Source organism: Carcharodon carcharias, chromosome 33 (assembly GCF_017639515.1).
Source record: "Carcharodon carcharias isolate sCarCar2 chromosome 33, sCarCar2.pri, whole genome shotgun sequence".
NCBI classification, from domain to species: Eukaryota; Metazoa; Chordata; class Chondrichthyes; order Lamniformes; family Lamnidae; genus Carcharodon; species Carcharodon carcharias.
Genome location: NC_054499.1, coordinates 3,657,610 through 3,682,510, shown reverse-complemented (window position 1 = coordinate 3,682,510; position 24,901 = coordinate 3,657,610). Strand labels below are relative to the sequence as shown.

Sequence of the window (24,901 nt, the reverse complement as noted above, 5' to 3'; positions counted from 1 at the left end):
CATCATTGTTGTGCAAATTTTTCGTTTTAAGTATTTACCCAATTCCCTTATTGAAAGTTTCTGTTGAATCTGCTTCCACTGCCCTTTCAGGAAGTGCATTTTTACTCACTGTGTAAAAATCACTTCTCACTTCTTCTTCCAATTATTTTAAATCTGTGTTCTTCAGTTACTGACGCTACCACCACTGGAAACAGCTTACTTACTCTACCAAAGCCCTGCTAATTTTGATCGACTCTATTAAACCTTCCCTTAACTTTCTTTGCTCCAAGGAAAACAACACCAGCTTTTCTAGTCTTCCCATATAACTGCAGTCCCTCATTTCTAATCGTCACTTGGTCATCCAGGACTTGAGTGTTGCTGAAAAAACAATGCTGTTGAAGCTTTACATCTTGCACTCATCAGGACAGACACAAGAATACCAAATTTCAAAGGGATCAACCATGTATACTGAATGAGAAAAGGGTACTTTTTAAAAATTAAACACAAGCGTGGGGGACAATTGTTCCCTGGTGCATTCTCCACGGCAACGCTTTGACCAATCAGAGTTGACTTGCCAACCAATCAGCACCCTTTTCTCATACAGTATAACTTGCTGCTCTCTTTGAAATTTGGCATTCTTGTGTCTGTCCTGACAAGTGCAAGATGGAAAGCTTCGACAGCATGTCTCTTCCTTCATTTCTGGTATTGTTCTTCGAAATCTCCGCTCACCCTCTCCAAGGCCGTGACATCTTTCCAAATGTCTGATGTCAGAATTATACACACTACTCCAGTCGAGGCATCCCCAGTGTTTATAACTCTTGTTCTTGTATTCTATGCCTTTTTTCTAAAGTCAAAGATCACGTATACTTTTGTGAACAATTCCAGTTTCTCCATTTTCTCCTGAAATCCCTTATCCGTGGTACCATCCCTAGTAAATCACCTCTGCGCCCTCTCACATGCTGGTATAGTCACTCGAACGAGCTGTCCGAGAAGCAGCTCATGCCACTGGTAACTGCAAGATGGACTGAGAAAATTTTACAGCGTACAACAGGCCCAGGAGACAACAAGGAAGTTACCAGACAATTGTACACTGTTTCTCCAGAAGTTTATCTGAAAATCAGGGAGATGGAAAAATAAAATTTAATAAACCAATTCTCCACTCAGGGATGGGAGTGCAAGGTGTAGGAAGAACTGCAATCCTCACTCCTACTGTATATTGGGCAGGTGAGTGCACACTATCTTTATTTCTGAACATTCACAATTGCAGATCCTACTGAAATATTTCACTTAATCTGCAGAGAGAAAAAAATGATTCAGCTGGAGTACTGCCCTCTAATGGAGAGCATGACATCCCATCAGAGATACAGCTTACTGGCGAGAGGTGATGCAGCTCCTTCAATGGCTTGGTGAGTACACGGGCGGTGTGTGGTACAGAACAATGTGTGCTGCGGGTCTCCGTCTGTGGTCTCTGCTGGGATACTTGTTGCCAAGAAAAGGAAGGCAGTGTGATAGTTATACTCGCCCTCAGCCCCCTGTGTGTATCGGAAGGGTGGAGAAAAAGGGATAAGTAACAGACCAGCCAGTGAACTCTGCCGGATTCCAGTCCAGGGAACCCCTCCCCCGAGTCCAGGTAAAAAGTCGGTGAGCGGGTATCGGGTGGGGACATAATTGACCTCAGCTCTAAGGCACCAAGTGGTTGAATATCTTTCTGACAATGCATCCCAGCGCTGGGTTCAGGAGGGTGGAGGCCATATCAACCCCTCCAACCTGTTTCACCATTCAATTACATTGTGGCTGTAATAACTCTGCCTACCAGTCTTAGCTCTTCAGCCCTTAATAGCCTTGTCCAACAATCAATCAATCTCAGTTTGGACAATTCCAATTGATCCCCAGCCTTAACAGCTTGTTTGTGGGAAGAGAGAATTCTGCATTTCCAAACCTCTTTGTGTAAGGAACTGTGTACAGTCTGGACAGGATTAAAATACCCCATTGTGGAGAGAAAGTTACATCCTTGCTGCTGATGCCTGTACATGTTGCCCCTCTCTGGTTTACCTGTGTGTTGGTGAGTCCCAGTCCCCCAAGTTCAGAGGGCACCTGCAGACCGAATGCCCCCATCTCCTTCAGGCCTTCCATCGTGCTGTCCTCCACTTTCTCCAGAGAGTCGTTGGCTGCTGGGTCATTGATCTCCTGCGGGGAAAAGGATCAAGATGCACATTGGAACGTTTGTTTGTACCCTGACATACCGAGCCCTCGCAAAGACTTAGCCAACTTCAGAAAGCAACAGGCACTACATGCGGGAAGGCCGCCTCAAGCTGCAAACATCATGGGGTGGTTTCCCCATTGAGCAGCAAGGGTGATGAAGTGAGTCTCAGAATGCAGGACAGTGCCAAGGTCAGATAGGGTGGGAGTGGAGAGATGAAGCAGGTAGTGCTGCTTAAGTAGCACTAGGGGCTGGCATGTGGACCATAGAGATTAAGAAGCATGAAGAGTTGCACAGTTTGAAGACCTGTGGAGGGCAGAGGTGGACAGAGCAGACATGGCAGGTTTTAACACAAGGAGCACGAAAAGCATATAGAGCAGAGTATTTGGAATAGAGAAAGAGCAAGAGAGTAAAATTCAGGTAAGCGATGACCTTCGTAACACAGGAGGATGAGAATGATTTGGCTAAGAGCCCCCCAAATAATGAGAAGGCAAGGAGAGTGAAACAAGAGAGGAAGAGGATTCCAGAGCTTGGGGCCCAGGCAACTGAAGGCTGGGTTCAAATCTCCTACATCCTTTGCCTGCAATGGTTTTATGCAACATCGAGCATGGGGCAAAACTCAACGCAGCAAGGGTCAACTAAACTGGCAATCACTCCGAGATTGTGCAGCATAGCCAGAGCAGGACTTCCAGCTGCAGCGGCAAGGGAGGTTAGGTAACATCAGAGTTCGGTTTTCAAAAACCGCATACCAAAAGAGGAGGTCAAGGCTGAGGGGAGGGAGGGGTTACTTATAGAATGATACAGCACAGAAGAAGGAAGCCATTCGGACCCTGGTGCTTCTGCTGGCTCTCGGAAAGAGCTATCCAATTAATCCCACACCCCACGGCCCTGCAGATTTTTTCTCCTTGAAGTATTTATCCAATTCTCTTCCGAACATTACCGTTGAGTTTGCTTTCACTGTGCTTTCAGTCCAGATCACAACTAGTTGGGCAGAAAAAATGTCCCCAAGTGGTGCCAGTTACTTTAAATGTGTCCCCCTATTATTAACAACTTAGGTTTATTGTTACGAAGGTGTAAATGGAGATCTAATCTACATCTAGTCTTGTACCTGTTCTGGCAGTACTCAATATTCCCAGGCCAGGTACGTAGTACAAAATATTAAATTCCCTACTGCTAACGAACTTTACTTTGAAGAATTAAAAGCAAGTTCAAAACAGATAGAACTTGCTCTCAGAATTAACTAGTAAATGACGAATCCAGCAATCTATAGCTAGAATTCCCCTATCCACCGCTGGGTTCTAGGTCTGATTGTGGAGGTAAAGATTGTTCTCCAGCAGCTTCAGCACCAGCAACACTGCCATCAGAACTTGGAAGTTCACATCTGACTTCTCTGCTCTGTTCTTTCAGCTGCCGATGGTCATTTAGTTCAGACGTTGAGTACTCGTGGGCTTCTGAACCTGCCCGATTATCTCTGGGAAATGGATGCAGCGCCAGGAGGGGGTTGGGGGGGGGGGGGTGCTGAATGCCCTCTGCTGGTGGACTCCAGACCTGCAATGTCAGGCCAGGAGTGCCTATTTGTGATTAGAGAGATGGGGCAGAAATTGGGATAAAATTTGACAGATGGGAGTATATAATGCGGGAAAATGTGAGGCTGTCCACTTTGGCAGGAAGAATAGAGAGAAGAGTGTTATTTAAATAGAGAGAGACTGCAGAATGCTGCAGTGCAGAAGGCTGTTGTACGTGAATCACAAAAAGCCAGTATGCAGGGACAGCAGGTAATTGAGAAAGCAAACAATTAACATTGGCCATTATTGCAGGGGTGATGGAGTGCAAAAGTAGGGAAGTCTTAGTGAGACCGTACCTAGAGTACTGCACGCCATGTTGGCCACCTTACTTAAGGAGGAACATACTTGCATTGGAGGCAGTTCAGAGAAGATTCACTTGGCCGATTCCTGAAACAAAGGGGTTGTCTTATAAGGAAAGGTTGAGCAGGTTGGGCCTGTACTCATTGGAGTTTAGAAGAATGAGAGGTGATCTTATTGAAACATAAGAGGGGGCTTGACAGGGTGGATGCTGAGAGGGTGTTTCCCTTGAGGGAATCTACAACTCGGGAGCACAGGTTCAAAATATGGGTCTCCCATTATACACAGAGATGAGGTGGAATTTCTTCTCTTAGAGGGTTGTCAGTGTTTGAAATTCTCTCCCCGGAGAGCAGGGGAGGCTGGGTCACTGAATATATTTAAGGCTGAGTTAGACAGATTTTTTGATCAACAAGGGACTCAAGGGTTATGTGGGGGGAGGGGGGCAGACAGGAAAGTGGAGTCACAGCCACAGATCAGCCATGGTCTTACTGAATGAGGAAACAGGCTCCTGGGCTGAATGGCCCATTCTTGCTACTAACACAAAACAAAAACAGAAACAGAAATACCTGGAAAAACTCAGCAGGTCTGGCAGCATCGGCGGAGGAGAGCACAGTTGACGTTTCGAGTCCTCGTTCTTGCTACTACTTTTTTTAATGTGTGGGAATGTGTGATTCGGTGAGATGGAGAGAGGGAGTGTGATGGTTGTGGGAGCAATATGGCAATGCAAAAGTACGCAAACGCCTGGTGGCTTTTTGTCCATCTGTATTAACTTACCTGGAAAAACTTGCTGACTGGTCCCACTAATTCTCGGAGAAACTGCTCCTGCTCATCACTCAGAACTGTACAAACACACATTCGAGGAGCGTCGTTAGTTTAGCCTTTCAACGAAGGAGCAAAACTCTTTGCTTACATTTTAAAAAACTTGTCCTTCCTCTCTTTCTGATCCTTCCCCCATCACCTGAAGACCCCAGTTCATGCTGGGTGGTGCCCACTGATCATTAATATGCACATCATCATCAGGTGTAGTGCAACACAGGGAGTGTCAAAGAGCTGTCACAACCTGTCCTGATCCTGTCCCCACACATCACAGGAATGAAAGGAGACCGTTCAGCCCCTTGAGCCTGTCTTGCCATTCAATTGAGATCACGGCTGATCTTAATCCTAACTCCATCTACCTGCCGTATCCTTTAATACCCTTAGCCAATAAAAATCTGTAAATCTGGGTTGCAAAACCTCAGTTTTCAATCGACCCCCCACCTCCCAGCTTCAGCAGCTTTTTGGGGGAGTGTGTTCCAGATTCCCAATGCCTTTAATGTGAAGATGTGCTTCCTGAAGCATCACCCCTGAACGGCCTGGCTCCAACTTAAAGCTTCCACCTCTTTGTTCTGGACTCCCTTGTAGTACCTCCTCCCCATCACACCCACTGTCCAACCAAAAGAAATAGTTTCTCCCTATCGACCTGATCAATTTCTTTAATTCTTTTAAATATCTAAGAACAGTTCAATCCCATATCTCTTCCACACAGTGAACAAACTGTAATAAACTTTGAACCCTGCTAACCTAAAGACTCTAAGCTAATGATCAATGCGTTATTTTACTCTGCTTTATCATTTTTTTAAAAATATATTTTACCTGAAATGATCGATTGTAAAAGTCGCCTCAATTCAGCTCATGGCCAGCACAAAAGCTGATTTTCAAATAAATAAACCTTTGTCATCAAACCCCTTGATTGGATCACCCCCTAATCTTCTATACTTGAGGGAATATAAACCTAGTCTGTGTGACCTGTCCTCCTAATTTAACCCTTTTAGACCCAGTATCATTCTGGTGAGTCTGTGCTACATGCCCTCCAAGGCCAATACGTCCTTCCTGAGGTGCGAAACCCAGAACTGAACCAATGCCCGGCAACCGCTTGGATATCAACAGACCATGGCGAGAACATCTTTTACATCTTTGTCCTGGTTAAGGAAAATTCCTCATTCGTACCGGACGGGAAGGGGAACACCTGCTCAGTTTGGAACTGACCCCGAAACATGTTCACAGCAAACGACTTGGATTCCTGCAGTGGCAAGATGAGAAAAAGTTTTACCCGATTTTCCCCTCTGACATGTTCACCGTGCCCCACCATCCGTCATCACCAATTGGTTTTCCCCCCCCTCCCCCCCATAACCCTACCAACCCCCCACCAACCCCCCACCCCACCCCCTGCACCCCACCCCCACAACCTCGTCCTCTCCTGCGGCTTTCATCCCATTCCAGAGGTGCCAGTCAAATCCTCAGGCCCGTTGACCAAGTAACAGATTTCGCTTGCAAGCGCTACCAGACCCGGGCGCTGGTTCGTGCCCTCAGCAAACGTTCCCAACTTTTTTAGCAATGCGTAACTGGGCAGGGAGCGAGGGTTGAAATATCACGGAGCTCAGAGCTCAGGGAGGGCAAAGGAAGTCCTGCATTTCTACAGCAGCCTTTCGCCACCTCAGGAGGTCGCGAAGCACCTCACAGCCAATTAAGCGCTTTTGGATCTTCGGCACTGTTGTAATGAAGGAGACACTGCAGCTGAGTTGTGCACAGGAAGCTCTCACAACTAGCCATGTGACAACGACCAGATCATTTCTTTCAGTATGTTGATTGAAGGCTAAGTATCGGCCCAGGAAGAACACTCATGCTCTTTTATGAAATAGTCCCCTCGGGTTTTACCCATTCGGCAGGTAAGAGAGGGCATGGGTTTAATGTCTTGAGGCCACAATCAGATCAGCCGTGATCTTACTGAATGGCAAAGGTCTCAAGGGGCCAAATGACCAATTCCTGCTCCTATTTCCTCTAATGTTATGTTCAGATACACCAAGAACTGGGTAAAAACGTACCATGGCGACCATCTTCTTGTCCGTTGTGTTTTTTGCGGTGTCAGTTGCTGTTTTCTCCAGTACCGCCTGAGGTAAACAAAAGCAGGGAGAGGGGGGGGGGTAAATAAGGGAATTAAACACAATCAGCTAAAGTGGACACGCCTGGAATGGTATCTGAGAACTTGTAAAAGCTGCTTAAATCCATGTGTTCTGCTCCTTTCACAGACCGTGTACAATCCACTCAGGGGACTTTACCCCAGTGTTTTATCCTGAGGGAAGGTTTCGCCAAGTTTCTCACTAACCTCCCACCCATCTCTACGCGTCCAAGGCTAGTTCAATTCCTTGCCCCGACACGTTCAGTGTCCCAGCAGCTCAGGAAGCATCATGTTCCACGTGGTCCTCAATCATCCTTCTCAATGTTGCTCCTTCAAACTCTCAATCCTGTTCCTGCCCAGCTAATCTATTAATCCGCACACTGCCGGCTGCTTTATCCTGGGGCAGAATTTTCTGCCTGGCGTAGAGAAGGGGGGGGGGGGATGGAGCTGGTGCGGGCATGGGCGATTGGGTCTGCGCCGCCATTTTACACGGGTGGGCCAACTAAGACCTGCCCAGCGCATTTCCCGACTCCCAAGGATAGTGGGAGTGTGTGGGCTGTGGCAGCCGTGCACAGACCACCGGGTCCAAGGGCGGCCCAGCAGTCTGTTTAAAAGAAGGCCTGGGAGCCTCCTGTAGGCTACTCACAATGGCCAGTGCCAGGCCACAGCAGAGGGGTTCGGGTGAACGGGCCAGGCTGGAGGGTTCCGCCTCCCCCTTCCTCCCCCACCCCCGCCTCCCCCCCTTCCTTCCTCCCTCCCCACCTCCCCTCTCCCCCCCCCACCCACCGAAGTCTTAGTGTCGTGACTGTATTGAATCACTGACAACATTTACCCTTTGCTGGGTGGGCAAGCAGATAGTGCCCATGCTGAGGTCAGCCTGAGTGGGTCATGGGGAGCTGAGTTTTCCCCCGCAGCGTGTGTTGATCTGAGTCCCACGTGACTGGTTCGGGGGCAACCTGGAGGAGTTGCACCTGGGTGCAGACTCAGAACTCTAGGACATGTCCTAGTCAGGGTGATGAGATGGTGGAAAGGGAGCTTCAAGTTGGCATGGCAACAAACTATGTGATGCCCTCTGTGCTGCACGTGCTTGCACCTCCTAGCTATGGGAGGAAATACCACGAGGTTCCTAACGTGATGTAGACAGCATGTGTCCAAGGGGACAGTGGGAGGTAGGGAGCAGGCCCAGCATCTTTGAGTGATCGGCAGCAGCGGGGTGAGGAAGCACTGGAGACCTGATATGTCTCACTCTGGTTGGGGTGTGCCGTGTGCGAACAGAGTCCACGTGCAATTTGCCCTAATCAATGCTCTTCTCTCTTTTTCAGGAGAAGAAGGTGCAGAACACGGCCAAGCATGTGAGGCTGGAGGCAGCCAGGCACAGCTCTCCAAACTAAGCCACTTCGAGCAGGAGGCCCTGGAACTGGAGAGGCGCCAGGCACCCAGGTCTACTGGTGTTGGTGAGGCTGGGATGCCAGGGCCAGGCATTTATGCCCAACAGTGAGGTCAGCATTGTCCTCCCAACAGCCATAGCACTGACAATGAGATATTGTTGCAACATTGCTGGACCATTGGCTCTGGAAGGTTGAGCGCATAATGAGCCGGGGGGACAAGGATGAACTTTGTCACTGTCTGCACGGTAACTGATGCACTGTCCTTGTTCTTCCTTTTAGCATCATCAGAGAACGGCCACGAGGAGGAGCAGCAGATGGCCCCTCTCACACCTGAGAGTCCTGAAGTCTCACCTGCGTCACACCAATTCTGCGAGGCAGGCACCAACGCAGATCCTAGCACCTTGGTGGGAATTAGAACAACGACTAGTGTCCGGGGCACAGTGGTGACGGCACTTCACAGTTGCTGGAGGAGCTGGCAGAGACAGAGAGTGCCCATGATGCCAGCAGTTGGAGGGCTGCAGGGGACCAGGCATATGCTCAGTCGGTGACTGATAATGTGCCTCTGGAGTCGTCTATGATGCAGCAGGTACAGGAAATGCGGCCGGGTGTGTGGGAGCATCTGGGAGTGGAGGAATCTACGCGGACGATCGCCGAAGCAAAGAGCCACATGTCCAAGCATCCTCCATGATGAGAGTGGCGACTCTCGTGGAGACCCACCAGGGTTTCCTGGGGAAGCTCTCACATCAGCATTGACCTCAGATGGTCAATGACTTCACCAGCTGGGAGATGGTGCGGGCATCAAACTTCCCAGCTCGTTGCCCATCCATCCACGGTGAGCAGGGAGGTCCGAAGTGACCTATGTTCAGCGCAGCAGTTGCCTGTCGTCTCTGCCAGCTCCTCTCAGGGTGCTCCGGATGAGGGCGGGAGCTCCTCCGCCCCCCCCGCCAGTGACCGTTGCATCCGGTGAGGCTGCGACGACTGGGGAGATGCCAGCTATGGAACTGGCAGCTCCCTCCCAGGCGGGGCCAGCACAGGCTCCACAGGCCAGAGGACGACTGCCATGGTCATCGAGGCCAACAGGACAGCAGAGTCAGCAGGCTGTCTAAGATGCCACTCCGAGCGATGGGGCAGCACCAAGACGTAGCACCCATAAATGAAAGCATAAGGCACCTTAGGCACACCACAGGTTTTTCACTGGTGCTTTTGTGTTGGTCCGAGATGAGGTCCTCATTAGTTCTTTTTGATTGTTAACACTATTGTTTTCTCTTTGTGATAAGTTCTTTTGCTTCACACATTAAATGCAGATGAGTGAACATGGCTGAGGGTGCCTCGTTTCTTCTGCATGTGTGTGGTTGACAAAAGTGTAATGAATGATTTGTTGGACATTCAGCTTTATGTACCAGGACCTTAGTTAGTGCTGTTGACCTGGCAGATTTTACCCTTAGGTGTCGAGTATCGAGGTGGCAGCCCAGGCTTGTCCTGGTGATCCATCTGTGTTGTGCTAGCTGTAGGTTTGTTGGAATAAAGCATTCCGGGTGTCCCTGCCTCCCTGGAGTAGTCCCGGGTCAGTGTCCACCCCCTCAGCATTTCCGTGTGTGTGCTCATCCTCGGACTCACTGCTGGACTCATCGTGTGCAGCCGCAGCCACTGCGTTGACGTCTTCACCGTCCACTGCGTCGCCCCTTTCCAGGGCAAGATTGTGGAGAGCGCAGCGTGCAACCACTAACACCGAGACACGATCTGGGGGGTACTAGAACGCGCCCCAAGTGGTCCAGGCATTGGAAGTACATTTTGAGAAGACCAATGGTTCTCTCCATCACAGCCCTTGTGGTGCTGTGGCTCTTATTGTACCGCTGCTCAGCTTCTGTTCTTGGATGGCAGAGAAGCATCATGAGCCACCTTCTGAGGGGATAGTCCTTGTTACCCAGCAGCCAACCATCCAGCTGGGCTGGGGCACTGAAGAGCCCCGGCACCTGGGAGTGTCTGAGGGTGTAGGCGTCGTGGGAGCTGCCTGGGTACCTTGCACAGACTTGTAGAATCAGCATCCTGCACGTTCATGGAGTGGAATCCCTTCCTGTTGTTCAAGGCACTGGGCTCACCTGCTGGTGCCTTGATGGCCACATGTGTACAGTCTATAGCACCCTGGACGCGGGGGAAGCCCGCAATGGCCGCAAAGCCTGTGGCTCGCTGTATCTAACCGGCATGGTCCCAGCAGAAGTGGCTGAACAGAGCGTCTGTAAACTGCTTGACACAAGTGTGGACAGCTGATTGGGAGACACCACAAAGATCACCCACCGATCCCTGGAAGGAGCCAGAGGGATAGATTGAGGGCAACTGTGACCTTAAGAGCCACTGGCATTGGGTGTGCACCCACACAGTTAGGGGAGACCTCAGGCCCAATCATCTGAGAGATGTAGTTGACTGTCTCCCTTGAGAGTCGGAGTCTCCTTCAGCATTGCATCTCAGACATATTGAGGTAGCTGCTTCGTCGCCTGTATACCCTGGCAGCAGGATAGTGGCGTCTTCTGTGGCCCCTTCCACTTAAGACTACTTCTTGGCCCTGCACCCCTTGTGCCTGCATCTGTCCTCCCAAAGGTGGCTCCCCTGGAGGCTGAATGTGCACTCCTGGCCTCCTCCCCCTTCTAACCCTTCCTTCCTCCAGTGGACAGATCAGATCCCATTCCCAGGCTAAGGGAAGGCTTCCCGAAACCTGCAGGCTCGGAAAAGATTCCTCACTGCAGAGTGCTGACCTGAAAGTTAAGAGTCCAGACCAAGCAGCTGGGATACATTCTGAAGTACTGCAGATCACACAGGCAAGTTTGAAAAACTTTCACCAATAAATACTTCACAGAGCCAGATTCACAACCCCACTGAGCCCTCTTATCCCGCCCATGGATGAGGTTAATACAAATGTCTCCTACCCGTCTGCCCGTTTCGCCCGTGCGCTGACCCGAAGATCACACGGGCGCCGCAAAATTGGCATCGATTGATGACTAAGAGGCCTTAAGTGGCCCGTTAATTAATGGCGGGCGCGCATTGGACATCATCGCACACCCGCCCAGCGACAATATCACGATGGCGCGTGGGACACCCGCCTGACGTCACCGTGCGTCAATTTACTCGCGGATGTGCGGGGCCCGGGTTCAAACGGAAAATTCTGCCCTTGGTATGTGTTCCACATCTTTCACTACTCTGTATGGGGACCTTTAATCTGGTGTCATACTTGCAATCTCCAAAAACTATGCAGCCCTGTGTCCTAACTCGCACCAAGTTCTGTTCACCTCCTATGCTCGCTGGCTTACATCGGTTTCTGATCTGGCAATGCCTCGATTTTAAAATTCTCATCCTTGTTCTCAAATCCTTCCGTGGCCTCACCTCCTCTCTACCTCTGTAACCTCCTCCCCCACAACGCTCCGTGATCTTTGCGCCCCTCCAATTCTGGCCTCTTCGGTATCCCCGATTTCAGCTGCCCGGGCCCTAAGCTCTGGAACTCCCCCCCACCCCCCCACAAGAAACCTCTCTCCTCCTTTAAGATGTTTCTTAAACCTCCCTCTTGGACCAAGCTTTTGGTCATCTGTCCCTCATATGACTTTGTGTGGCTCTGTGTCAAACTTTGTTTGCGAACGCTCCTGTGAAGTGGCTGGGGAAGTTTTATTCTGTTTAAGGTGCTATATAAATGCAAGCTGTTGTTTTGTTTTGCACACAATCACTGTCTAATTTAACTAACCTACATACGTTGATATTATGCTGCATATCAACAGCCTTTTCACATTCCTTCTCAAATTCCCCTACCTTATGAAATCCATTTCAGTTCAAGGAGTCTCTCTTGGTACCACAATCTAGGAACTACCCTAACTGCTGTCCCCTACAGACCCTTCCAATGCACCCTTGTCCATTCAGAGAGCGATTTCCCAGAACATTCCAGTTGTGGCCTTGTCCACGCTCCCACCTGATAGAACTCGTTTGTGTTCACAGTTTTAATGAACAAAAATGTTATTTTGAAAGAAGCTGTGCTTGGTGATGTTTGGGAGCTGCCAACAATATGTTATCTCAAATTAATTGTTATTTTACACGCTCAAGCATTTTAAATCACACAAAGGGCAGTCAGTTATTGCCAACAGGGATACCTTAGTGATTATGTGGTGCTGATCCGGATAAGTTCTTTACCCAGAGGGCGCTGAGAATGTGGAACTCACTACCACATGGAATGGCTGAGGTGTAGATGTATTGAAGTATAGATGTATTTAAGGGGAAGCTGGATAAACAGAAGGGAGGAAGAAATAGAAGGATATGCTGATAGGGTGAGATGAAGAGGAGGCTTCATGTGGAGCAGAAACACCAGCATGGAGATGGGCCGAATGGCCTTTTTCTGTGCTGTCATAGTGTGTAACCATCAACACATTCTATATTCACTTTTACAATTCGCTAACCGCTCTCAGGGGGAGCAGATAGTTTGCATTTTAATTTGCCTAGTAAATTGCTCGTGGTCACTTTGAAGAATACAAGCCTCTTCACGTACTGGAAGGGACAGAAACCTCAGGAATTCACGGTAGAGTGAGTGACCACATCATCTCAGGCAATGATTTACAGGCTGGTCTTCCATGTAATCATGTTTACATCAGCAGCTTCAATGGTAAATATTGACATAACCAAAAATGGTAAAGTTTGTAACTTGCAAGATGGGTGTGTAATTGGCAAATGAACTTCAATATAGATGAAGTGTGAGGTAGTGCGCTTTGGAGGAAGAATAAGGAGGACACAACATACTGGTTGAAAAATGTGTCCAAAAGGGGTCAAGGAGCAGAAGAACCTGGGGACATGGACAGACAAATCATTGTAAGTTGCAAGACATTAATAAAGCCTTAAAAAAAAATCAAATCCGGCACTGGGATTCATTTCTAGAGGAACTGAATGAAAAGCAGAAACCCATTTCAAATCTTGCTTAGACCACACTTGGGAGTACTGAGAGCAGTTCAGTTTTCCATATCAAAAATAAGGATATGGAGGGGGGTTGGTGGGGGGGGTGGGGGCACTGTAGGAGGTGCAATAAAATTTTCTAGAATGATAGCAGTCCTGAGATGTTCTCCCATTCAGGGAAATTTGAATAGAGTGGTGCTCTTTTAGGAAATAAACAATGGAGGGATAATCTAACCAACCACTCCCTGGGTAAAGAGGCTTCTCCTGAATTCTATATTGGATTTGTTCGAGACTATCTTATATTTCTGACCCCTGGCTTTAGTCTTCCCCCCCTCTCCCCACCAAGTGGAAATATCTTTCTGACATCACCCCTGAATGGACTGACTCTAATTATATGGTTCTGCCCCCTTATTCTCCACTCTCTGCAGCAGAGGAAGTAGCTTTTCTCTCTCTACCATATCAAAGCTTTTAATCACATCTTGCATTTATATAGCACCTTTAATGTGGTAAAACATCCCCAGGTGCTTTACAGGGAAGATTAACAAATTTTGACACTGAGCTACATAGGGACAGGTAACCAAAAGCTTGGTCAAAGAGGGAGGTTTTAAGGAGCATCTTAAAGGAGGAGAGGTTTAGATAGGGAATTCCAGAGCTAAGGGCCCAGGCAGCTGAAGGCACGGCTGCCAATGGCGGAGCGATGGAAATCAAGGATGCTCAAGAGGCCAGATTTGGAACAGCGCAGAGATCTTGGAGCACTGTGGGGCTGGAGGAGGTTAGAGATAGGGAGGGGGTGAGGCCATGGACAAATTTGATAAAAAGGATGAGAACTTTCAAACTGAGGCACTGGCAGATCAGAAACTAACGTAAGTCAGCGAGCACAGAGGGTGAACCAGACTTGGTGCGAGTTAGGACACAGGATAGGTTAAGTTTTTGGAGATTCCAAGTATGACACAAGATTAAAGATCCCCCTACAGGGAAGTTAAAAATGTGGAACATATACCAGGATAAAGCAGCCAGCAGTGTGCGGATTAGTAGATTAGCTGGGTAGGAGCAGGATTGAGACTTTGAAGGAGCAACATTGAGGAGGATGATTGAAAACCACTTGGAGCATGGTTGTAGGGCTGGAGGAGGTTACAGAGACAGGGCGGGGAACGAGGCTAAGGAATGATTTTAATACAAGGACGGTAAATTAAAAACGAAGCTGTTGCTGGAACGTGAGCTAGTGTAGATCAACGAGCGCAGGGTAATTGGTGAAGGGATCTGATTCAGGTTTGATTGTGGGCAGCAGAGTTTTGGATGAGCTGAAGTTTCTGGAAAGCAGTAGGTTGGAGAGCAGCCAGCACAGCACGGGAATAAAAAAAAAGTTACAACTCAAGTATGGGAGGACAGAATGTGTAATTGTACTGTTGGGTACTTCATCTCTTTTTTAAAAAGGACCAATTGAAGTGGACACAGTGTGAGAAGCTCACACGCCCACTATTCCACTTCACAGGGTTTACACTGACATCACTAATTACAGCTGTGAGACTTTGCTAACATTACACATAGGAGCATGGCAGGAGAGAGTTCAGATAGAGGATGATCCAGAGACCTGACCAGCCGAACAAGCAGGGAACACAGTGTTAGCACATGTCTATAAAAAGGGCCCCACCCCTGATTTTCAGCTCTTTGAAAAGGGACCTGCCTCATCCGTTTCAAAATAATGTTTGGACTTTGAAGATTCTTTAGGCAAATGGGACCTCCAACACACACTGCAGGTAATAGAATAGCCCACACCAAACTGGCACCAATTTGCTAATGCCAGGTACTAAACTAAAAATATAAAAGCACAGTTATTAGTTAAACAGAGAACGGCTGCACAATTTCGAGCTGCAGAGGGATCTAGGCGTTCAAGTGCATGAGTCACAAAAAGTTAGTATGCAGGTACAGCAAGTAATTAAGAAGGCTAATAGCATGGTATTCTTTATTAAGAGAGGAATTGAACATAAAAGTAAGGATGTTATACTTCAGTTATACAGGGCATTGGGGAGACCACATTTCGAATATTGTGTGCATCTCGAAACATACAAATTGCAAAAAATGGGTTGACAGCTGTTTCCAGTTTCCCTCTGGAATTTGAGCAGCTCAGTCTTTACCATCAGCTGTGTCATAATAACGTCCACCTGAAAGGACAGACATGGCCTCGACTTAGTGTATCATCTAAAAGACAATACCTGAGCAATGAGCTGGAAGTGCCCCTGGGCAAGAGGCTCGTGTCCCTGGAGTGGAGCCCAGTACCTTGACTCAGAAACAAGTGCTACTCACTGGGCCGCGGTTGATACCAGGTACAGAAATGGTGAATCCAGAGCAAGGACGTGCCGGTTAAGACTATGAAACAGCAAATTCAATGAAGTTATTCTTCACAGAAGGACTGATGAACATTTGGAATGAATTGCAGGGTCAGAGAGTGGAGGTAGCTAAATTTGCAGATGACACAAAGATAGGTAGGAAAGTATGTTGTGAAGAGGACATGAGGAGGTTGCAGATGGATATGAATAGGTTGAGTAGTGGGCAAAGATCTGGCAAATGGAGTTTAATGTGGGAAAATGCGAAGTTGTTCACTTTGGCCGGAAGAACAAAAAAGCCGAGTGTTACTTAAATGAGAATGGCTGCATAATTCTGAGGTACAGAGGGATCTAGGTGTTCTAGTACGAGTCACAAAAAGTTACTAAGCAGTGAGAGCTAGTAATTAAGAAGGTTAATGGAATGCTATCCTTTATTACGAGAGGGATTGAGCATAAAAGATATGCTTCAGTTACGCAGGCCATTGGTGAGATCGCACCTCGAATACTGTGTGCAGTTTTGGTCTCCTTATTTAAAGGTGGAGGTAAGTGCATTGGAAGCGGCTCAGAGGAGGTTTACTAGATTGATACCTGGAATGAGTGGGTTGTCTTATGAGGAAAGGTTGGACAGACTGGGCTTGTTTCCACTGGAGTTTACAAGAGTGAGGGGGGATTTGATTGAAGTTTACAAGATCCTGAACGGCCTTGACAAGGTAGATGTGGAAAGGATGTTTCCTCTTGTGGGTGAGTCCAGGACTAGGGGGCACTGGTTTAAAATTAGGGGTCACCCTTTTAGGACAGAGATGAGGAGAATTTTTTTCTCTCAGAGGGTTGTGTGACTTTGGAACTCTCTGACTCAGAAAGTGGTGGGGGTGGGGTCACTGAATATTTTTAAGGAAGAGATAGATTTTTGTTAGGCAAGGGAATCAAAGGTTATCGGGGTTAGATGGAAATGTGGGAATCGAAACACAAACAGATCAGCCATGATCTTAATGAATGGCGGAGCAGGCTCAAGGGGCCGAATAGTCTACTTCTGTTTCTATTTCTTATGTTCTTATGTGGAAACCCTGGAAAAAGTTGGACGAATGATGGGAGAACGTGGCCTGTATTCTCTAGACTTTAGAAGAATGAGAGGTGATCTCAATGAAGCATGCAAAATTCTTACAGGGCTCGACAGGGCAGATGCAGGAAGGATGTTTCCCCTGGCTGGGGATCTAGAACCAGGAGACATAGTCTCAGAATAAGGGGTAGGGCATTTAGGACTGAGATGATGAAGAATTTCTTCACGCAGAGGGTGGTGAATCTTTGGAATTCTCTACCCCAGAGGGCTGTGGAGGCTTGGTCATTGAGTATGTTCACGACAGAGATCGATAGATTTCTACATATTAAAGATATCAAGGGATATGAGGTAGTGCGGGAAAATGGCTTTGAGGTAGAGTTTGGCCACAATCTAGGTGAATGGCGGAGCAGGCTCGAGGGGCAAATGGCCTACCCCTGCTATTTCCTACATTCCAATGGGATCATTTTGATTGGAGGAGGTAACAACACAATGTTTATTTTAGAACCCATCCTCATACCAATCAGTCAGTCTAACCTTGGTGGTGGGGAAGTTACTAGAAAGAGTTCTGACTTGGAGAGACGTGGATTAATCAGGGATGGTCGGCATGGATTTGTTAAGGGAAGGTCGTGTTTGACAAATTTGATTGAATTTTTTGAGGAGATAACCAGGAGTGTTGATCAGGGTAATGCATTTGATGTGGTCTATGGATTTTAGGAAGGTTTTTGATAAACTCCTTCATGGCAGAATGATCAAGAAAGTAAGAGCCCATGGGATCCAAGGCAAAGTGGCACGTTGGATCCAAAATTGGCAGGAAGCAGAGATGATGGTAGAGGGATGTTTCCGTGATTGGAAGTCTGTTTCCAGTGGGGTTCTGTAGGGCTCGGTGCTGGGACCCTTGCTGTTTGCGGTGTACATAAATGATTCGGACTTATATGTAGGGGATATGATCAAGAAGTTTGTGGATGACACAAAAATTGGTAGGTTGGTAAATAGTGAGGAGGATAGACATAAACTGCAGGGGGATATCAATGAACTGGTCAGGTGGGCAGAGCAGTGACAAATGGAATTCAACCTGGAAAAGTGTGAGGTAATGTACTTGGGGAGGGCTCAAAAGGCAAGGGATTACGCTATGAATGGTAGGACCCTCGAAAGTACTGAAGATCAGGGGGACCTTGAAGTGCATATCCATAGACCCATGAAGTTAGCAGGGTAGATAGATAAGATGGTTAAGAAGGCATATGGGATACTTGCCTTTATTAGTCAAGGCATAGAATACAAGAGCAGGGAGGTTATGCTGGAACTGTATAAAACGCTGGTTAGGCCACAACTGGAGTACTGCGTGCAGTTTTGGTCACCACATTATAGGAAGGATGTGATTGCACTGGAGAGGGTGCAGAGGACATTTACCAGGATGCTGCCTGGGCTGGAGGATCTGAGCTATGAGGAAAGATTGGATAGGCTGGGGTTGTTTTCCTTGAAGCTACGAAGGTTGAGAGGGGACCTGATAGAGGTGTATAAGGTTATGAGGGGCATAAATAGGGTGGATAGGAAGACACTTTTCCATTAGCCGGGCGGGGGGGGGGGTGGTGGGCAGAATCAATAACCAGGGGGCATAGATTTAAGGTAAGAGGTAGAAGGCTAAGAGGGGAGCTAAGGTGAAATTTTTTCACCCAGAGGGTGGTGAGAGTCTGGAACTCACTGCCTGAAAGGGTGGTTGAGTCAGAAACTCTCGTAACATTTAAGTACTTAGATACTCACTTATGTTGCCATAGCCCCAGGGCTATGGTCCAAGCACTGGAAAATGGGATTAGTGTAGTCAGATCTTTGTTGACTGGCACAGACAGGATGGGCTGAATGGCCTCCTTCTGTGATGTAGATGTCTATGAGTCATACTGTAACTCATCACTCAACTTGTCTCCATTTATTTCTCGACTCCTAAATGGTCAGAATGCCCAGACTCATCCTGTCTGATTTTTCTCTCTTGCTTCCAAGAAAATGCAGTAGCTTTATTGCAGCCCTCCTTCTCCCTCTTTAACCTCCCTCCTTCATGTTCCCTCTCCGCTCTCCCTCCACCCTCTTTACCCTCTCTCCATATCTCCCACTCCCTCCCTCCCTCTTCTCCTTCCTCTCCCCCTCTCTTCTCCTCTTTCCTCTCCCTCTTTCCCTTCCCTCCCTCTTTCCCCCAACTTCCCCTCCCTCTTTCCTCCTTCCCTCCCCCTCCCTCTTTCCTCCTTCCCTCCCCCTCCCTCTTTCCTCCTTCCCTCCCCCTCCCTCTTTCCTCCTTCCCTCCCCCTCCCTCTTTCCTCCTTCCCTCCCTCTTTCCTCCTTCCTTCCCTCCCCCTCCCTCTTTCCTCCTTCCCTCCTTCCCTCCCTCCCTCTTTCCCCTTGCCCTCTTTCCCCTTCCCTCCCTCTTCCTTCTCTCTTTTCCCTTCCCTGTTTAAGATTGTAGTTGCTGTGACCTCTCCCCTAAATTCCAGCAGCTTGCTCCATTCCACATGGTGCCAGGAGCAGCAAGGACAGGCAACGATGACCTCTCACCCAAAAACCTATACAACTGGGAGCTGAAAGACCCACAGCCAAAGACAAAACATGCGGTCAGCAAGTTCATGCAGACCCATGAACCAGGACACATTGCTCACTCAGATTCTCAGGGTCATTCCCACTCGCCCATGCAGTGCATGTATTTAAAACGTCCATTTTAAAAGGCTGAAAAATTTCTCCTGCCTACAGATATTAACAACAGCTTGCATTTATATAGCACCTTTAACAAGTAAAATTTCCCACCGTACCACAGAGTAATTATCTAGTCATAAACTGTTCCATCTCTACCCCTACAACCCTCTGAGATCTGCCCACTCCTCCAATTTTGGCCTCTCTCACACCCCTCAATTTTAATTGCTCCATCATTGGCGCTCTGGGCCCTAAGCTCTGCAATTCCTTTCCCTTAAACCTCTCCGCTCATGTAATACGCTCCTTAAAACCGACCTCTTTGCCCAAGCTTTTGCTTCCCTGTCCCAATATCTCCTAATGTAACTTGGTATCAAATTATCTGATTACTCCCCTGTCAAGTGGCTTGGGGCATTTCACTGTGTTAAAAGCAATATATAAATGCCCATTGTTGTTGACTCTCCCCATCCCTTTCTCTGACAAGACCAGCATTTGTTGCCCATCCCTAATTGCCCGTGACCTGAGTGTCTTGCTAGGCCAAATCAGGGGGCAGTTAAGAGTCAACCACATTGCTGTGGGCCTGGAGTCACATGTAGGTCAGATTGAGTAAGGACGGCAGATTTCCTTCACTAAAGGGCATTAGAGAACCAGATGGGTTTTTACGACAATCGACAATGGTTTCATGGTCACCATTACTGAGACCAGCTTTCAATTCCGTATTTTTTTTAAATTGAATTTAAGTTCCACCAGCTGCCATGGTGATATGTGTCTCAGTATATCAATGTTTGTGTTTTAAAAAAAAAAAATCAGTAGCGAAATACATTCATTTTGTTTAAAAGCCTCAGGTAATTCAGACACATGTTTTCACCCAGAGTCCTCCTCAGCCCACTACATCTGCACTGGGGCCAAGTAGGTATCTCCCTTTAAATTACTGACAGGTACCCCTCTTACCTGTGTCACCTGAGTGGCATAGGGATGTACATCGTGCATCACAAGGCAGCAAGCTGCAGAGTGCCAAGGGCTGAAAGACACAAGACAGGATATTTAAAGTAAGCATCGAGTTATGCTTGAGATCCCAACACTGGCGACTCCCCCAACTTTCAACTCAAAAGGAATGGCATCATTGCACAGCTGGGTATTTGAACAGAGTTTAAAAGGATTGCATTATACTTTACCGAGGTAACAGCAGATGCACAGCTCGAATGCTGGCGATATAAACCAGCTAAATTCTTGATGCACAAAATGCGCACAGGGGTGTTAGCACATTAAAAACAACTGGTTAATACCTCTATTGTAATAGCAGACAGAAAGCTGTTAAGCCAGTACTAATCACAGTGATTACTGACTTCATCTAGCAAACCATGGCAGGGCATTGATTAAAATATTGCCCACTACTCTCTGAAATACAATCTTACAGACTAATAGAACGTTGGCCTTTGTCTTGGGGGCAGAGGGAGTGGGGGTGGGGGAGACTGGAATACAAAGGGGAGGAAGCAAAGCTTCAGTTCTACAAAGCCTTGGTCTTCTGGCCACCTGGAGTAACAGTGTTCACTTCAGGGCACTGCAGCCTCAGGAAGGATGAGGACTGGTTGGGTGGTTTATATTCCTCTGGAGTACAGGGGACTGATTAAGGGATGATCTAATTGAGGTGATTAAATGGTAGATTGAGGGAAACTGTCTCCCCTGGTGAGGGGGAGTCTCGATCAAAGGGACAAAACCTTCATTTTTTTTTTACTCATTCACGGGATGTGAGTGTCACTGGCTGGGTCAGCGTTTATTGCCCGTCCCTAATTGCCCCTTGAGAAGGTGGTGGTGGTGAGCTGCCTTCTTGAACCGCTGAAGTCCATGTGGTGTAGGTACAGCCACCGTGCTGTTAGGGAGGGAGCTCCAGGATTTTGACCCAGCGACAGTGAAGGAACGATGATATATTTCCAAGTCAGGATGGTGAGTGACTTGGAGGGGATCTTCCAGGTGGTGGTGTCCTTTGTTCTTCTGGATGGTAGAAATTGCAGGTTTGGAAGGTGCTGTGGGAGGAACTTGGTGAATTCCTGCAGTGCATCTTGTAGATGGTACACACTGCTGCCACTGTGCATTGGTGGTGAGGGAGTGAATGTTTGTGGAAGGGATGTCAATCAAGTGGGCTGCTTTGTCCTGGATGGTGTCCAGCTTCTTGAGTGTTGTGGGAGCTGCACTCATCCAAGCAAGTGGGGAGTATTCCATCACATTCCTGATTTGTGCCTTGGTGGACAGGCTTTGGGGAGTCAGGAGGTGAGTTACTCACCACAGAATTCCCAGCTAGTTCAAGGATGAGGTCAGGAAGCACGCTACCAGTCTCTTTGGAACCATTACGTTCCACTCATCATCTGAGGTTGTTAGGAAGCTTACAACCAGTCTCTAACTTGAAAAAGATATGATTTGAGTCAGATTAAAATACCCATTTTTTTATTTTTTGAAAAATCAGATTCGTTATGGGGAATAAGTAGGACTGTTCCCTCCACCCCTCTGACCCCAGTAACCACATTAATGATTTAAACTGGTGACACCAAACTGACACTAAGGGTGAATCGGGAAACTTGAGTTAGATCAAGGTGGTCAGGAGAAACTGAATGAAATGTTATAGTAACAAATCAACAGCAATAAACTCTGCCCTATATTATCGCCAACAGTTGGGGGATGGGAGGACCAGGGGAAACTTTATCAAAGATCTCACCAGGCAACTGATGTTTCACAGAAACGTTTTGTTTCAAAAGAGGAAATGTTGATGTGTTAATTAAGAATTTGCTACTCATTTCAGAATGCATTTCAACTCACCTCTCCACTACCAAATAAAATCGCAAGAAATGACGGTAATTCAGTAAGTATCTTAGCTGTGGTTTCGTGGAAAGGATTGTTCAGAGAAGTTAATAGGGTAGTTAGAAATATTTCCTCGGTGGGGAGAGTCCAGAACAAGGGGACAGAACCTTCAAATTCAAGTCAGGCCATTCAGGGGTGATGTCAGGAAGCACTTCAAAGGGGAGTGGAAATCTGGAACTCTCTCCCCCCAAAAAGCTGTTGACACTGGGAGTCAATTGGACCTCTGTAGACTAAGATCGATCGATCGATGTTTTGTTGGGTTTGGGTATCAAGGGATATGGAGCATGGGAGAATGAAGCTTAGGTTCAGATTGGTGATCTAACTGAATGGTGCTAGAGGCCATGGGGCTGAAAGGTCTCCTCTCCTGCTCCTTATAGCCTACAGGCAACTGATATGCAAATTCCAACACCGCAGAGGACACAGAACAAGCCTGGGAATGATTTGACAAAAATAGTTTCGAATCTCCATCCAGTTTAAACCCAATTGTTCTGCTACACTTTGGGTAAAGGGCTCTTGATTATAAATCATTGAACAAAGGTCACCCAGTCCACACCCAATCACAGAATGATATAGCACTGGGCAAAGCCATCCGAACCCTTTGAAAGATTGACCTAATTAGTCCTGCTCCCCCTGCTCTTTCCCCATAGCTCAGGCAGTGCCTTCCAGATCACAACAACTCGCTGTGTAAAATATAAATCCTCACACCTGCACCGGTTTTTTAAAAAAAAATTCTTAAATCAGTGTCCCTCAGGTAACCCCAATCCTCCAGTTGGTGGAAATTTCCTCTAACTCAAAAGCACTCTGTTCATGGTCAGACTGCTGGCTGTATCACCATGGGGGTGTGCAAATTGACCCACCCCCCTTCTCCCACCGCAAACCCCCCTTCCAACAGGGATCACACTCCGAAAGTACTAAGCTGGTTATAAAACAGTTGAGGACATCTCAAGGATGTGAAAGGCACTATAGAATAGTGCTTTAAAATGTTTTTAAAATATTAACTATAGGCTGCAACCACTGACAAGGACGGTGGTGCAGTTAGGTTATTCTAGTGGTCTAGTGGACCGGATTAATAGTCCTCAGACCACGAGCTCAAATCCTTCTATGGACAGTTTGAGAATCTGAATGCAGATTAAAAATCTAAAAATAAAAAAAAGCCTGGATCAATAAAGAAGTGAGCATCAAAACCCAAACTGGTTTCCATGTCCTTTTAGGGAAGAAATTGGCTGTCCTTAACCACCCCAGTCCCACTCCAACCTGCTTGACTCTTTAATGTCCCATAAAGTCGTCTAGCTAGGGACACGGAGGTGTCAAGCCGCCTACAGTCAGCCCACCATCAGCTTCTCAATGCTAACTTGGTTATGGGGTGATAAATATTGGCCTCATCAATGACGCCCACATTTCATGAATGAATTTTAAAAATTTGTGCGAATTTTTTCATTAGAATCTGTGTTCGTGTTTTTTTTATAGGACTTCGGAGGGCTGAAGGAAGGATGATATGCTTCTGGGCAATGTATCGTCCAACATCACTCTCCCTGTGAGAATTTTCACATCCACCTGAGAGGGCAGGCCTTCGGTGTAATGTCTCATCCAAAAGGGGGGATTTCCAATACTGCAGAACTCCCTCAGGACTTCTCCTTTGATAGTGCCATACTTTCTCAATGCTGAACCTCCCAGTATAGCGGAGTTCAGTATTGACCCTTCAACAGTGCTGCACTCCCTCAGTACCGACCCTCTGACAGTGCAGCACTCCCTCAGTACCGACCCTCTGACAGTGCAGCACTCCCTCAGTACTGACCCTCTGACAGTGCGGCACTCCCTCAGTACTGACCCTCTGACAGTGCGGCACTCCCTCAGTACCGACCCTCTGACAGTGCAGCACTCCCTCAGTACCGACCCTCTGACAGTGCAGCACTCCTTCAGTACCGACCCTCTGACAGTGCAGCACTCCCTCAGTACTGACCCTCTGACAGTGCGGCACTCCCTCAGTACTGACCCTCTGACAGTGCGGCACTCCCTCAGTACTGACCCTCTGACAGTGCAGTGCTCCCTCAGTACTGACCCTCTGACAGTGCGGTGCTCCCTCAGTACTGACTCTCCGACAATGCGGTGCTCCCTCAGTACTGACTCTCCGACAGTGCGGCACTCCCTCGGTACTGACCCTCTGACAGTGCGGCGCTCCCTCAGTACTGACCCCCTGACAGTGCGGTGCTCCCTCAGTACTGACTCTCTGACAGTGCGGCACTCCCTCAGTACTGACCCTCTGACAGTGCGGCACTCCCTCAGTACTGACCCTCTGACAGTGCGGCGCTCCCTCAGTACTGACCCTCTGACAGTGCGGCACTCCCTCAGTACTGACCCTCTGACAGTGCAGCACTCCCTCAGTACTGACCCTCTGACAGTGCAGCACTCCCTCAGTACTGACCCTCTGACAGTGCTGCACTCCCTCAGTACTGACTCTCCGACAGTGCGGCACTCCCTCAGTACTGACTCTCCGACCGTGCGGCACTCCCTCAGTACTGACTCTCCGACCGTGCGGCACTCCCTCAGTACTGACTCTCCGACAGTGCGGCGCTCCCTCAGTACAGACCCTCTGACAGTGCGGCACTCCTTCAGTACAGACCCTCCGACAGCGCCTCACTGCCTCAGTACTGACCCTCCGACAGTGCAGCACTCCCTCAGTGCTGCACTGGAGTGTCAGCCTAGATATTTATATACAAGT

The 24,901-nt window shown here is 47.9% G+C and overlaps 1 protein-coding gene and 1 long non-coding RNA gene across 4 annotated transcripts in view; one reads left to right on the top strand and one right to left on the bottom strand.

The window, feature by feature from the left end:
- acadvl (acyl-CoA dehydrogenase very long chain) overlaps window positions 1-24,901 on the bottom strand; it is a 65,239-nt gene that overhangs the window by 34,648 nt on the left and 5,690 nt on the right. Inside the window, exons 2-6 of one of the 3 annotated variants that reach the window (XM_041178986.1) lie at window positions 20,281-20,350; window positions 6,903-6,968; window positions 6,028-6,100; window positions 4,816-4,880; window positions 2,032-2,166 (exon numbers count right to left, since the gene is read on the bottom strand). In XM_041178986.1, the coding sequence (XP_041034920.1) occupies window positions 2,032-2,166; window positions 4,816-4,880; window positions 6,028-6,100; window positions 6,903-6,968; window positions 20,281-20,350 (409 nt within the window). The remainder of the gene's footprint in view (window positions 1-2,031; window positions 2,167-4,815; window positions 4,881-6,027; window positions 6,101-6,902; window positions 6,969-20,280; window positions 20,351-24,901) is intronic. The other 2 variants (XM_041178987.1, XM_041178988.1) reach the window with 2 other exon arrangements.
- Window positions 1,308-23,984, top strand: LOC121272349. The gene is made up of 3 exons (XR_005941872.1): window positions 1,308-1,385; window positions 22,124-22,183; window positions 23,650-23,984. It is a non-coding gene; the product is annotated as an uncharacterized LOC121272349 (long non-coding RNA).